The 16,751-nt window shown below is 33.7% G+C and overlaps 1 protein-coding gene and 1 non-coding gene across 2 annotated transcripts; one reads left to right on the top strand and one right to left on the bottom strand.

Moving 5' to 3' along the window:
* Positions 1-3,576: 3,576 nt before the first annotated feature.
* Positions 3,577-3,648, bottom strand: Trnaa-ugc (transfer RNA alanine (anticodon UGC)). Its single transcript has one exon. It is a non-coding gene; the product is annotated as a tRNA-Ala (tRNA).
* Positions 3,649-5,190: 1,542 nt separating this feature from the next.
* LOC133189024 (uncharacterized) lies at positions 5,191-7,556 on the top strand. Its single transcript, XM_061324466.1, has 2 exons — positions 5,191-5,253; positions 6,516-7,556. The coding sequence occupies exon 2, from the start codon at positions 6,526-6,528 to the stop codon at positions 7,525-7,527; it is 1,002 nt and encodes a 333-aa protein (XP_061180450.1). The 5' UTR covers positions 5,191-5,253; positions 6,516-6,525; the 3' UTR covers positions 7,528-7,556.
* Positions 7,557-16,751: the final 9,195 nt, after the last annotated feature.

The raw sequence follows: 16,751 nt of genomic DNA, 5'->3' as shown, positions 1-16,751 counted from the left end.
ATGCCAACCGAACCTAGCTCCTCCTTTTGCTAGTACATGAAACAAGGTATGCATCTCCAATGAATCGTTCACAATTTCCTTAAGATCCGCGCCTTTATTGTTCCTCTTTATGTGGATCACTTCTTCGTGATAAGAAGGTTTGAATTGCTACTTGTTTAACACAAATTTTTCCAAACTTTAAGTTTGTATCCCGTATCATTCCAAAACTTGACAATTAAGCTGATGCCAAATTTATATCAGTTCGTCTTAATGTACTTGTTTTTACACAACTTTTATTTTAAGCGGAGCTTTCAGAACTTAAGAAATTGTTAATGTTTGCTTAACAGTTTTGGTTTAAAAAAAGTTTCTTGTGTACGTTTAACCCGTTACATTCTACGGGGTGGTAATCTTTACTTCAGCACATTTGTTATATAAGCTGTATGGTTATATTTTAGAAAATTTGACACGCAGTTTATATATTCGAGCACACTTATTTATTGAGTGGTTAATCGAACAAACCTTACTTTTTGAAGAGACATACCCAGTATTTCTGACATCTTTTCCTATTGCAGGTCAATTCAATTCACAATCTTTCTTCAGTTGTTCTCAGATGGTCTTAAAGCATTTTTTTAGCTTTAAAATCTATCATCATGGACATTTTTTTTTACTTTGACTTCGTAAAAACATGAATCATATGATTTTCTGAATGGGTTAATTTTTCAAGTATGTATATTTATAGCTTAACATCGTTTTTTTTTTGGGGGGGGGGGTATCATTTTTTCTTTATCTGTCTAGCTATATACAAGAAGCACAGTGTGCATTTTTAAAAATTTATAGAAACGATCCAAAAAAAAAAAATATTGAAGTAGTCATTTTCTTTTCATATTAAAGCGCATCCATTATACTTCATTGATGATGTTTTCCCTCCCAACATTTAAAACAATGTGATGCAAAAAATCCACGACACTGTTAACGATTTTCCAATTATATTCGTACAAACTGAATCCCTACTTTGTAAATAACTCGACTGCGATTTACATTGGGTCACAATAGACTGGGTCGCGTTACCCGTAACGGTCGTGCAAATACGCGCACATTGACACTAACCGTGGGGCAGTTGTACCTGCTGGTTCTTTGGTCATGTGACCAGAAATTGATTTTTATTAGGGATGCTAAATCGAATCCCGTTTCACGTTATAAAAATATTTTTTCTTAATTGTCCATGTTGGTCTTTTTTTGTCGTCTGTGTTAGAATGTACATGTAAATACCTATATACATGTAGGTTAGATATATACCATACACTTTGCAACATTATTCAACTCAGTATAAATGATCGCTTTTTTCCCACATGTTTAAAAAGTGTATTAAAATTTCATAGTTTAGGTCGATTTGTGTAGAATAGCTCACACTCTATTTTGATGGGTGTTGTATTTATCTGTAAAAAGTGTTAAGTCGTTATATAGTCAACTTTTTGTTGATATGTTGGAATGTAATCAAGGGGATTTGTGTTTTGATTCATACACACACAATTCAAAATAATTTTTTTTCTTTTAGGCTTCATTTTTTTTTTCTTCATTATCATGTCATAATGTCATCTCTACCAGACGTTGTTATGTAGAAATCTGTCAGTTTCTGGATCTGTAATAATGCTGTCCACAGAATTCATTAACCGAATTCTTCGCCTAACCTTAATATTTTTTTCATTTGAAATAGAAAAATCATTCTGGTTTCCATGGAAATCATATACGTTTCCATGGATAAATGCTAGGCCTGCATGTTTCTGCAAATGACGCATGTACCCTAAGATGCTACGAGTTCTGTAATCAATACAAGTAGATAATATCTACGAGCAATTCGTTTTCCTAGGTAAAAAAAAAAATATTCACCTCTATTTGACTTCTTTCATTTCTTCTGGATCCCGCGGGAACTTATCCTACTTTCTAATCTGTCAAATAAAATTTCTGTTAAATATTCAGGACATTTCTAGGGTATCACATAGTCATCAGGAAAGAATTAAAATATTAATATACCTAGATGTAACAAATGATTTCAGACTGTCGGTAGGTCTGTTTTAAACCCATACCTACATTGGAAGGTCACAGAAAAACAGGAAATGTTGTATAAGGGGGGCTTTGCTCTGATTTAGCTATAGTTTGACACTAATCTGTTATTTTTATTTTTTACGTAAAGTGATTTTGATTCACTGTTAAAGTGCAAAAATAGTGCCACACTGCAAGAATTGGATCAATATTTTCAAATAATGATCTAGTCATGTACTGGAAATGCCGATAAAATGAAAAAAAAAATGCAAGTCTGCATTATGTGTGTACATATGTAATGAACTCAGGCAAAAATACACATGCATTGATTTATAAAACTGCACACAGAGTAAAAAATGCAAGTTTTAAGATGTCATATTTTAAATTAGAAGGAATATTTGTCAAACAATCAAAAAAAGTACTTAAGGTCATTTCAAATTTTCTATAAATCGCAAACCTTTAAAGGGGATTACCAATATAAAGACTGGCTTTTCAATGGGATTAACAACTTTACAAAACAAGTTAAATATTGGAACCTTTCATCTATTTTCAAGCAATTTGACTATTGGATTTAGGATAACTAGATTATATTGATTGTGAGAATTGAATTCATGTTATGTAGTACAGAATTGGAGTTATTTTCATAATGCTTTGTCCTTCTGGGGGGAAGCGAAGCTGGTTAAATTTACCACGATCAAACGGAAAAAGAAAAACTGCTTATTAAAGACTCCAGGCTCGAGAAAAGGGAAAACATTACACTATTATTTTATATATCTTTAAAAGATTACATGTATAAATGTCGACAGAAAGGGTATAATAGTGCTATTCAATTACGTTATTTGTTCTGATTAATTTAACTCTATATTTTAACACAATAATGAAGAACATTTCAAGGTCATCTCTGGCATAAATGAAGCAAATCCATTTTTGTTACGGTGACCTGTACAACAGCAATAGAAAATTCCTTAGTTGCTGTACTTAAAATACTATCAAGGAAGTAAATGTCCTGCAAAAAAGTTTTTTTCCCCCAGTGGACTGCATGTTTTTCTTTAATTAGATTTAGCCTATATTGTTGTTTTATTAGACGTGCACATCTCGTTCGCTTCATATGTTTAAAGTTTCCAACACAGTGACCATTTTCTACCATATACACTGTACAACAGCACAGAATGTAACAAAGATTAATTGCTTTCACCACATACTTGCATGTGGATAAATGTACTTACTATTATAAGGATATACAGGATACGATATACACAAAAATTTGGCGCCTATATCATAGGGGCTCGGTTTCAGGACGGTGTATTTTGTGTATTGTGTGTTTTTCTATGTATATCTAAATATATGATAATAATAAACAATGAAAATCGCTGCAATTTGCACTTAAAAAAATTTCTTGTACATAAAACAGCATATACGTGATATTTAATTTATGATTTTAAAATAATTTTTTTTCGATAAGTTTTCAAAATTACTTGGATACATTTGTAAGTAATGGAATGCAACTGGCTTTTTCACAGTAAAAACAATTTAAAAAAAAAAAAAAAAAAAAAGTTCTGGAGATGCCGGGGATCGAACCCGGGGCCTCTCACATGCAAAGCGAGCGCTCTACCACTGAGCTACATCCCCACGTTGAGAATTCAGGGCATTAAAGTAAATCCATGCAATGCACAACAATATCGCTAAACTTGGTAGAAAACATACTTCGGATCAATAAAATTAAACATAGGTTCAACTCATATAATATCATATGAAGTGTAAAAAAAGTTCATTATATGTATACAAACTAAATCCCAAAGCACATGAACTGGACTGTTTGAAGCAATATATGCAAAGTAAAAAGAAAGATAACTCCCAAACTTTGAAGGCGTAGTGCAAACGTACACTGGTATAATAAGAGTTATTCTTCTTTGAAATCTGCATACAGTCCATTTAAGTGTTTTATAAGGTCCACTTCTTGGAAACTAGTGTTTACCAAATTATTCTAACACGGACAAATCAAAATGTATGCTTAAGATCCGTTTTCAGGATGGTTTAATTTGTGCATTGTGTTCTTCTATGTCTGTCTAAATGCACCCGAAGAATCATCTAAACTAAAGGATAGTTAAACCAGAGACCCATATACTTACTTAGTATATATGTCCCTGGTTAAACATGTTTAACTTAATTGTGTGTTTTGTTGTTAATTTACCTGTTTACGGCATGAATCTTCAATATCTCCAGGATCTTTTTTGCCGGTTTTCTTTTATTATTCCTTTTCCCTAAGTTCAGAATTAAATCATAATTTTCGTTTACCTAAACATCAAACAATCCCATTGAAATGGAATGTAAAATTATCCACATCAATATGGGAAAAATTAATTAGCTAACGTCCATGTTCTTAAAATTTTTCTTTCAAACATTTTTTTAATTCTTCAATGTATGCTAAATAACTGAGTATGTTTATTTAGTTAATTCCTAATATGTCCTTAATATCTTTTTTTTTTTTTTTTTTTTTTTTTTTTTTTTTTTTGGTACATAATTATTTATTTTTAAAATTAACTAAATTAAGGAGGTTATCATTTTATTTTTATCTTTGATTGTATCATGTTAAATATATATTTTCTTTTCCCCGAACACAACAATGTTTATGACATTGTTTGTCCCTCGATATTGCCCAGTTAAAATTTGAGATCCCTCTGGAAACTTTTTTGAAATTGAAATTTATCAACGTATCTAGGAGAATATCTTTATCAGAGACTGAATTGATAAAATAGGTTGTAAAAGTTTTTATATCAAAGTTATATTATTTAATTTTTACATGTGAAACTTAAAGTACGGATATACTGCAGATTTTCGCAGCTGTCTTCTTCTTCTTCTTTTTTTTTTTTTTTTTTTTTTTTTTTTTTGAATTAAAAAAAAATATTTCATTTATTTATTTATGTATCTATTTATCATAATTATAATATATATTTTTATATTTTTTTCTTTTTGTATTACCATAAATTATAAACGTGTGTATACAAACAGAATAAATGTAATTTACAACAAAGGTGTTCTTACGAACAGAACAAACCTACGTGATACGCCCCTGAATGAGTACATGTGTAAAGTGTTGATTGATCCACGCCTCGTTCTCTTTAGATACGTTTGACCTATTCCTCTGATTTAAATACCTGATCTTACCGGCACAAAATCGATAACCTGTGATGGTTCTGTTACCCGGTGTAATGTTTTGAGGAAGGGCCAACCCATGTAAGTATAAAACAATAATTACTTATATAATTCAATTAAACATTTATTTTCATTGACAGATATTCACATGTATTTTTATTTCTTTTTAAATTCATTTTTATTTCAAGAACCTATGAAATTTGATGTGATGAAGATAAAATTTGTACGCATATATTATAATTGGATTTTATTTTTATGTTTTAAACAAGAAAATAAAAACAACAATTACAGAATAATTCGTATAATGAAAAGAAAAATATTCCTTTTGTTCCGGTTAGATATACATCTGAGAAATAAACAAAAAAGCGTTGATATGAATGGCTTTTAATCGGCCTTGTTGAATTAACGATTGAATTTTTGCCAATCTTGTACCACATCGCACGATCCTGATTGTTTTGTTGCTCTCTATATATGCACACCTCCATTACCTTATTGATCTTCGCTGTAAAAAAAAAAATTTCTGCCAAGTCTTAACGATATTATTATCAAGGATATGTCTATACAACACATTAATAAATGATATCGCACAGCCTGGTTTATCTAGTAGTTTCCAGAAGTTTATGGATCAAGTGACCAATTTTTAAATTCTGCAGTACTTTTTTTCCCACTATCATTACATATACAAATATGAAAAGTTTGTACATGTATATAGCAAGCTACATTGAAGAATAAAATTGTAAGACTTATTTTTGCGAAATGGTATGCAGTGTGAATCATGTTTGAGAGAGAGAGAGAGAGAGAGAGAGAGAGTTGTCCTGTGACTTCAACAAATTCAGCACTACACAATTTGTATGTATATTACTTGAGTATCGTCAAAATATAAAAAACATTATTGTTAAAATGCTGACAACACTACGTTTTTAAATATGTATAAAAAATCTCTTCTCTTTAGATTTCTAAATGAAAGGTGAACTCCCCGAGAACATGACCGCAGTATACAAAAGGGTTACGCGACGTCTCCAAACAATAATCCTTTAAACTGTTAAACTCTCAATGACTTCATTATAAACATATCATTTCACTATTGCCTTTTAATATGGTTTAATATGGTTTCATTTATATAAATAAAAGTAGTATAATAGTTAATCAGGCAATATCTTTTTCTTGCCATGAAATGTACGTTAAAGAAACAATGAGCTTAGTTACAATATCTTTAACAATGACATCGTGTTTCAGTGTGAGTAAAGTCCTCTTGAGCCCTTGAGATACACGTATTTCAAACTTATATACATGTACATGTATATCTTCTATGTATTTATTTTCAGTTTTGATTTCTTTTACAGATGACAAAGGATGTATGTGGAAGTGACATCATCGCGATCATCTGCTTCCCCTGTCCCGCCATATCCGGGGTATGATTTAGAAGATTCTTACCGGGAACCCGTATATGTACCACGTGTCCGGCCGGAGGGTGAATCTTACTACAACCGAAATCGAGGGTCAGTCGGGAAGTGGGCCTTCGGTTGTTTTACTGAGCGAAGGACACCGCGTCCTGTCCCCCGGTGCCCGACAGATTCCTGTAAATCGAACTACCAGCATGGTAAAAACGGAACCATAAAACCTCTTTTAAATGGAAAAGCTACGCCGAGACCGGAAACAGCACCTCCTCGGATCAAATCCGAGGCGGAACCCATTGCTTCAGTAAGTAGAGGAAAACGCATGAAGAGAATTATACATAAATATGCCCAGTCTGCTCCTACACCTCGTGTACCGAGGGTTAAACCCGAGGCTGAAGAAATAGTCGTACCTCATAAAGGAGGACGAATGGAAAATCTGATTCATAGTTATGGAAAACTGCCATTGTCAGATAGAGGAGTTCCTAGAGTAAAACCGGAAGGAGAGAGTAACGCGTACCTTGACAAAGGCAAACGAATGAAGACCACAATTCACAGTCCCAAGACTCCGGGAGCACCACCGTCCACAAGAGCAGTTCCTAGGGTCAAACCAGAGGCAGAAGACAATGCCGAATTAGACAAAGGCAAAAGAATGAATAACTTACTACATAAGTATAATCGTATGCCTGAATCTTCTAGAGCTGTTCCTAGAGTAAAGCCCGAGGGAGATCCGAATTACACGCTAGATCTCGGTGGAAGGATGAGCAGAATAATGCATGAGCCTCCAAGTTCTCGACTTGTCTCGAGTGCAGTGCCACGTGTTCGATATCCTGAAGCACAAAAAATATTAAGAAAGAGTCGAGGACAGATGGGACGAATTTTGAGTCACATTGGGCGGAAGTCTGTTGTTCCGGTTCCTGGGTACCAGAATCGACAATTCGAACGCTGCCCAACTATGTAGTTCTCAGACGAAAGTTAGATTAAACTATTTTGTGCAGAAATTCATTATCTGGTTGAATATGTCGTAAAATTCGAGTTTCGGAAAATGCAGCCATTTCTGTTTCAAACATGTACAATGTATTTCGTTTTTAGTTTTTATGGCATTGAAGAGCAGTATTAATCTTCACTTGGTGCTTCCATATTGGTGTTTTTATATTTATATATTTATTTTGTTGAATGTTGATCGATGAGTAGAGGTGGGTTTATTTCTCTAATTATTTTTATATTCAAAATCAACTCACTATATTAATCTATTATATTAAGTTTTGCACTTAGAGTTGCTAGAGTTGCAAATTCTCTAGTAAGGATTCCTTAATAAATTTCGTTGATAATTTTTAATGCAATGTTTGTTATTATTAGAAAACTACATATATTAACAGCATTTCAGGTTCTTTGATCCTCTGTTAAGTCTGTTAACTCTTATATTAGAATAAAGACTATTATCCCCTTGAAAAATTGTTAAGTAAACCCCCTTCACCGCAGTCACGCATTTTAACGCATATACCTTTTCCCCGCAATATGTCCGAGTCGTCCGATTTATTTGACGAAACTTCGGGGGCGATTCTAGCTGCAATAATGTAGCCCTCTCCAATTTTTTTATATCTGATATTTTCAGGAGAGGGCTACAATTCCACTGCATCTCCGTAATGGTGCAAATATATTTTTTAGATATGGGCGACTGCAGGCAAAATAAATTGTTTTTGCATTCAACTTGCTTACAATAAGACGGAATTTTTATTCACTATCAACATCATAGCCCTTTATACGCGAAAACCAAGTAAAATAAAGAAGCCATGACAGTTCTCGCGTGATGTACAGAGACTTGCGCTTGAAATTTAGAATCACTTGATAAAGTAAATGTCGGTGTTGATAAATGATTGTGTTGTATGGTATCACTAAACATCGATAAATAAAAGCATTCCATGTGATATTTTTTTCATAAACAATGATATTTATGCTTAAAGGAAACGATCCGCTCCCCTAGATCCCGAATTCTCATTGGTTGTCCCAAAATAAAATCGATCAAGGTCAGTAAACATGGCGGATAAATTCAAGTTGTGATGTTGACGAAAAATAACCGATATACGGATTGTTCTGTATATTTTTGGATCAATTCATGTCTTGCATGACTACATTTTATGAGTTCAGGTAAGATATTTTAATAAAATACCCACTTACTGATAATTTGAGCTGAAATCTGTGCGTTAGTGAATCACTCCCGCACTTGCACCATTACGGAGATCCTAAGGGGTTGTAGCCCTCTCCCCCCCCCCCCCCCCCCCCCCCAAAAAAAAAATCTGAGAGGGCTGCATTATTGCAGCAAGGGCGATTCAAGTAAAGAAAGTCTCCCTATTGACTAAATAAGCTCACCACTGGAACCACTGGCTTGGTGATGTGGAAGTCCTCCAAATTTTGTGTGAGGTGGGGCCCTCGATCCACGATTTACCATTTTTTTTTTTTTATTTATTTTATTTTATTTAATTTATTTTTTTTTTTTTATTTGTTTTTTACTGTTTGTTGAAAAGCGTGCACAGAAATTGACTGAAGGAACAGATAAAATCACGACAGAAGTTTATATACTCGTACAGAGCTCTGCGCAGAGAAAAGGAATTTTGATCATAAAATAATGCTCTGTACTTATGGAACGCCATAGCTGCCTGAAGGTCACTTTCATATTATATGAGGTGGTATAACCTTTATATAAAGTGGTGAAGTCATTATTTATAGTGGTAAAATCATTATATCCAGTGATAATTGTATTATATGCAGTGGTTTTATCATTATATACAATGGCAATGTCATTATATGTAGTGGTTAAATAATGTAATGAAGTGATAATATCGTTATATTATTCTGTAAAATCATTATATGCAGTGGTTATTCCATTATATTCATTAATGAAATCTTTCTATGATGTGATAAGTTCAATATATGCAGCTATAAAAATAGTTTGTGTGATAGTGCAATCATTACATTATACTAGACTTTGCCCGTGCGTGCACGGGTTGGCATTGTTATGAATGCATCAATGTGCATATCGGACATTTACAAAATAGATACATCGACACATTCATATTGAAAGGTACTTTTGAAATAAACAATGAATGTGAATATAATTCTGTTTTTTGTTTGTTTGTTTGTTTTGTTTGTTTTTGATTTTTTTTGTTTTGTTTTGTTTTGTTTTGTTTTTGTTCTTAAAATTGGTGCGTAACGGCGTAGCGCAGAATGGGTTTGACCCCCAGTTAGCTATAAATCAAGTCTTGAGTTCGAATCACGCAAGAGCTTACATAAATTTCACATTTCCAAACAAATTTAATAAAAGAAATTATGGATATTTATTGAAAATATGACAACAACAAAGATTTGAGCACTGCTGATACATATCAAGCAAAGTAATGAAAATGAAGAAATGTGCTAAGGTGGTATTTTTACACAATCAGTTATTAAGCTAAAGGTGTAAAAAATTTTGTAACAATTTTAACACTGCAGATCTCAACTTGTTCAAAATATGACCTCAACAATAAAAGATTATTAAGCACTGCTAATACATATAGTTTATATATACACAGGTAATAGACATGTATATAATCTGTAAAAGCAGAAATGAAAATGGACAAATGTGCTATACTGGTATTTCTACACAATTTAGCAGATGTGAAGCATATACCCCCCCCCCCCCTCAAAAAAATACTGGTTGTTCAAGAGATCATAATAAAAATTAAGAATATCAAATGGACTTTATCTAATATATGATATAAGAAAATGCTCTCATGACTGTCTGTTTTGATAAAAATTAATGTAATACCCTTAAATTAGTAATAGTTTGGATCGATTCGATTAAAACAAAAACCTCGGTTTTTGAATAATTTTGATTCAATTTTTGGAAACAATATGTTTGCTTCAGTTGTGTTTAAACCTGTTATAGTTATTGAAAATTCGAAATAAATACAATGTAGTGACCAATTTGAAAGTTTTTTTCATCTTTTATGATTCAACAAATGTAATTTAATTGTTTTACTTTTTAGCTCACCTTAGCTGAAAGCTCAAGAGAGCTTTTCTGATCACATTTTGTCTGTAGTCAGTCTGTTCGTCTGTCTGTCCGTCTGTAAACTTTTCACATTTTCGACTTCTTCTCCAAAACCACTGGGCCAATTTCAACCAAACTTGGCGCAAAGCATCCTTGGGTAAAGGGGATTCAAAATTGTTAAAATGAGCTACCACGCCCTTTTTCAATGGGAGATAATTAAGAAATATTGAAATGTTTTGGTAAATCTTTAAAAATATTCTTCTCAAGAACCATTTGGCCAGGGAAGTTGAAACTTTTGTGGAAGCATCCTCAGGTAGTGTAGATTCTAAATTGTTAAAATCATGACCCCAAGGGGTAGGGTGGGGCCTCAATGGGGTTGAAATTTTACATAGTAATATATAGGAAAAATCTTTAAAAATCTTCTTCTCAAGAACCTTTTGGCCAGGAATGTTGAAACTTATGTGGAAGCATTCTCAATTTTAATTGTTTAAATCTTATCATGACCTTTCATGACCCTTGGGGGGTACGGTGGGGCCACAATGGGGGAGGGGTATCAATGGGAGTATTTATAGGATTTTTTTTTTTTTTATGAATTTTCTTTTCCAAAACTATTTGACCAGAGAGGTTTTCTGAAATATAAATTCATATAATGTACATTCAAATTTGATGATGACGATCACAGGGGTGATGATAGGGTACAACCACAATGGGATGGGGGGGGGGGCAAAATATTTACTGTAAATTTTACATATGAAAATCTTTGGAGAAAAAAGTTAGAATATGTTTCAAAAATTTAATATAAAAAACTAAACAGATATATCTGATTTGTTAAAGCTGTTTGGGTTAGAGTAATTGACCATTAAAACATTAGTTGCTCAAGTGAGCGGTGTGGCTCATGGACCTCTTGTTTATGCTAAGTTTAAAATATTTGGATACAAAAATTATGATTATCTTAGATAAGCCAAGCAAGGGTATCCTAAGTAGGAAAGTAGGAACTTGAAGGTACTTCTTGCTGCAATAATGAAGTCTTTTCCCGGGGGGGGGGGGGGGGGGTTACAACTCTTTTTGGATCATACAATATCACTTCCATTTTTTATTTGAAATCATACAATGTAATCAGAAACATTTTAAAGTAAATGTTTCTTATTTAATTATTCAGAGCATAAATTTTTCCAAAATATTTAATATACATGTAGTCTGAGTTTAGCGCAAACTTTAAAGTTTACTGACCTTGACCGATTTTATTTTGGGACAGCCAATGAGAATTTGGGAGCGGATCTTGAACTGAATATGGGAATTTTTCTTACTTTATACGTAAATAATGCAGCAAAAATATAATACATACCTCATAAACATTTGTATATCTATTTAGTGATAACAAAAATTAATCTACTGCAGTATTAAACGTTTTCAATCAAAAGTCATTACATCACATGAGAACTGTCATGGCTGCTGAAGAGGACAGCTTGTTTTCACGCTGGTGTATTTTTTCTTGTGGCGATTTAATAAAACATAAGTTTGTTTGCTACGATTAAATATAATTCATTTCATCATTGAATAAATATTTTTACGATCTTAATTTTGTCCCACCTCATAGTTTTGAGATTTACTATGCATGGATTATATTTTACAAACGATCGATATTTTAGCAGCATTGATAGAATGAACTGTACGGGCCGCAAGGGCTGCCTTCAGACTACCTATCAAGCGTAGTTACCATGACAACCTTTACATATTTAGAAAATATCTAGCCTAGAACAGGCTGTCCCTTCCATATAACGTACTGAAGATCAATAACAATAATTTACATATTTCATCCACTTTTTTTAAAGTTTAATAAATTTTGGAGGTGAAATTATAAATCTCAGCAGTGAAGGTAATAGTAAACATGGCGAACAAATTCAAGTTGCAATCATTTAGACACATTTCAAATTGAGAATATTGGTTTTATTGACGTTATTTAATTATTTCGATTTATTTCAAAGTTAAGAAATGAAAATAATGTAATTGTAATTTTTGGCGGAAAAAGAATGCTCACTTCACCAAGATGTGATTTTAGGTGGACTTGTAACCCCCCCCTTTCCCCTCAAAAAAGCATAAAAGAAAGGAAGGATAAAATAAAATCAGGTAGTTACATTAATATTGCTTCTACGATCATGAGCTTTTTGCGTTGAGATGGCCAGAGACATAAATAACATAATTACAATGTGTATCCGAGATGGCGAATGATTACCCACGTGGCCACAATATCAAATTTGCATAGATAAACTCAGAAACAATGATACAAATACGTGTAAATTTCCATTGGAAATTTGCTATATATTAATGATTTCTTATCTATACTACTATATTAAAATAATAGACTCGAATTTGCTATATATTTTGTTCATATATATTTATGATTTCTTATTAGAGAAATTATAAAATAACAAATATATATCTACTTAGTACAAATTACTTTTGTCTTCTCCGATTCCTGAATAGACTGGCTTGCCTGTCTGATATGCGCGATATACAATAGAGGCAGGCAATATCAGTCTACGATTTGAACACCCTGATTTAGCGTGAATGTAATGCGCACGCGCAAGATTGTAAAATCCAAAAAATCCGGATGACTTCCGGAATTTTTTTAGGAATTTTCGTTGATTATTAATTAGCGAAGCTTAATTGAGAAAAATAAAAACAAATTGGTAATCTTCAAGTACCAATGATGTTTAAAATATATAAAACAAAACAGTACTCTTCCGATTTATCGGTATTAAAGGCCAAAAATTCGAGTCTATTATTTTAATATAGTAGTATAGATGAAACACGCTGCATGTGCAGTGCCAAGTTCATTTCATTCAGTGCGACATCTTTACATGAAGTGAAAAATTTATTATGTGCAGTACTAACATCATTATATTATAAAGTAAAATTATTATATATATTTTAAAACCATGCTATGCAGTGGTGACATCTTTATATGATGTGGTTAATAATTATTTGTCGTTGTTAATTCGTTATATGAAGTGGTCAATTCTTTATATGCTTTAATCGTTTCATGTTATGCAGAACTTGGTAACTTCTTTAAATCATCATCTAAACTGGTCCTCTTAAGGAGAAAACATAGGTAATCAGAGATTACAGAGCTCACCTCAACGAATGTTGTCTTTAAGTAAGGCAAAGTCCCACACTAAACTAATAATCTAGGAGAGTGCATCCCTAGATGCAACATTTATGCAATTTTGGTCTGATAGGGCTTGCAGTTACTTGAGAATAGACTTATCTGAAAACTTAAAACTAGTCACTCATCCAGAAGATTTAAGTCAAATCCAGCATCCGAAGCAAGTTTTGAGATTGTTTGTCCCTTGATGCATCATCCATGCAAGTTTGGTTCAGATAGGTCTTAAAGTTACTTGGAAATGAGATCTGCTCCAAAAACTTTAACCCGGTCACTCATCCGGAAAATATAGGTCAGATCCAGCATCCGAAGCAAGTCCAGTAGTGTGAATCCTTATATGTATCATCCGTGCAAGTTTGGTCAATATAGGGTTTATAGTTACTTGGAAATGACATCTGCTCCAAAAACTTTAACCCGGTCACTCATCCGGAAAATATAGGTCAGATCCAGCATCCGAAGCAAGTCCAGTAGTGTGCATCCTTTGATGTATCATCCATGCAAGTTTAGTTAAAAGGGCTTATAGTTACTTGGAAATGAGACCTGCTCCAAAAACTTTAACCTGGTTACTCATCCAGAAAATATAGGTCAGATCCAGCATCCGAAGCAAGTCCAGTAGTGTACATCCTTAGATGTATCATCCATGCAAGTTTGGTCAATATAGGGTTTATAGATACTTGGAAATGTCATCTGCTCCAAAAACTTTAACCCGGTCACTCATCCGGAAAATAAAGGTCAGATTCAGCATCCGAAGCAAGTTCAGTAGTGTGCATCCATAAATGTATCACCCATGCAAGTTTGGTCAATATAGGGCTTTTAGTTACTTGGAAATGACATCTGCTCCAAAAACTTTAACCCGGTCACTCATCCGGAAAATATAGGTCAGATCCAGCATCCGAAGCAAGTCCAGTAGTGTGCATCCTTAGATGTATCACCCATGCAAGTTTGGTCAATATAGGGCTTATAGTTACTTGGAAATGAGATCTACTCCAAAAACCTTAACCTAGTCACTCATCCGGAAAATTTAGGTCAGATCCAGCATCCGAAGCAAGTTCAGTAGTGTGCATCATTAGATGTATCATCCATGCAAGTTTGGTCAATATAGGGCTTATAGTTACTTGGAAATGAGACCTGCTCCAAAAATTTTAACCTGCTCCAAACACTTTAACCTGCTCCAAAAACATTAATCTGGTCATTCTTTAGCTGAAATTGCAGCATCTGAAACCTTGACTGGTACAATGAAACACACTAGAAGCATCCTCCATGCATCTCTGACTAATATAGGCCATAGAAGTACTTGAAAAGAAAACTGCTCCAGAAACCTTAACCTGGGACGCCGACGGCGACGCCAAGGGTATTACATAAGCTCCCCCAACTTCGTTGAGGTGAGCTAAAAAACGCGCGGAGTTCCAGTTTAAAGAGGGTGTTGCTAAAACGCGGAACGGAAAACGGCAAATATGATACATTTCCCAGTTTAAATCTCTTGAAAATATATAAATTATACCAAAAACGATGTTCATTATATAGGTTGTTCATATTAAACGTTGATTATCAAGAACGAGTTGATTTATTCATGTTTATTCTCAAATGAAGATTCCTGTACAAAAGCAAAGCATAGGGTACAGGAAACATAAAATGTAATGCCGTACACATGGTATATATATATATATATATATATATATATATATATATATATATATATATATATATATATATATATATATATATATATATATATATATATATATATATATATATATATATAACATTTTGGTAAAATATGAGTGAAGTAACTTTATAATAGACCACTTTGATCAAAATGAATAGCCAGTATTCGATATTTATACATGTATGAGCGAACACAACATAATTTTAGATGCACAGGCACCTACAAAGCGTGATTAACCATGATACTATACAACTCTGCATCCCCCACCAACCCCACCCGCGTATTGGCCAAATTATAAAACTGGAAATTGCACAGAATAACATTAAGATTGCTATGATGGAGAAATCACTCATTTCCCAGAAAATGCACTCAGTAATTTATACATTATTTTGTAAAGGGGGAATGCATAGATTACGTTGTTCACGCTTCAAGTGCCTGACGGTGGATAGCGCGGATCCAGGATATTTTTCGAGGGGGGGGGGGGTTACACCCCAATTAAAAAAACAGCATTTAATGTTTACTTTCAGTTTCTTATCAACTTTACAGGAATCCGTGTTTTCGTGGGGGGGTGGGGGGGGGGTTGGGGGGAGGCCAAGGTCATTTTTCTTTTATTTACTTTACTATGTAAACATACTTTACTTTGTACACGTAGTCGCCCGCGTGTTTAGGGCGTTTGCTCTCGGGTCGCGGAGTATAAGGAGTTAATCCTTACGTCGCGGGTTCGAATCCCATGTGGGACGTGGAGATCGGTCCTTCGGATGAAACTGTATAAACCGAGGTTCCTTGTCGCAGTAGGTGCTGGCACGAAAAAGATCCCTCACTGCTCAATGGCACTAAGTGCCGAGTATAGGTCTAAATTTGCAGCCCTCCACCGGCAAGTGGTGGCGTCTCCATATGAGTGAAAAATTCTCGAGAGGGACGTTAAACAACAAACAAACAAAAAACCATGTACACATAATAACTCCACAAATTTCAGGGGGTCCGAAACCTATCTCGAACCCTCTCCAGATCCGCACATGATATATAAAATAGAAATCCATCGCAACTCATTACAGGCGAGAATACCTGTATTGAGTATAAACACAGAGTGAATAATTCTTGTCTTCGAAGAAGGGTGTGCTATGCTGAGTGATCGTGTTTTAGTTACAAAGGAATTTACGATTTGCTTTCACTTTAGGGTCTTCTATATCAAGAATGAATATACGTATAAAGGATAGATAATTGTAGGAAAATACACAAGCCCTTATAAAAAGTGTCTGAGAAGGCGTATATTTTTAACAATAAAAGTGAGACACCAGGTGGATTCGAACCATGACTCTAAAAAAATAC

This window comes from Saccostrea echinata, unplaced genomic scaffold, assembly GCF_033153115.1.
Source record: "Saccostrea echinata isolate AGI-Se365-2 ecotype Australia unplaced genomic scaffold, CSIRO_AGI_Sech_v1 ptg000016l, whole genome shotgun sequence".
NCBI classification, from domain to species: domain Eukaryota; kingdom Metazoa; phylum Mollusca; class Bivalvia; order Ostreida; family Ostreidae; genus Saccostrea; species Saccostrea echinata.
The sequence above is the reverse complement of the archived record's forward strand: the minus strand, read 5'-3'. Positions and strand labels throughout refer to the sequence as shown.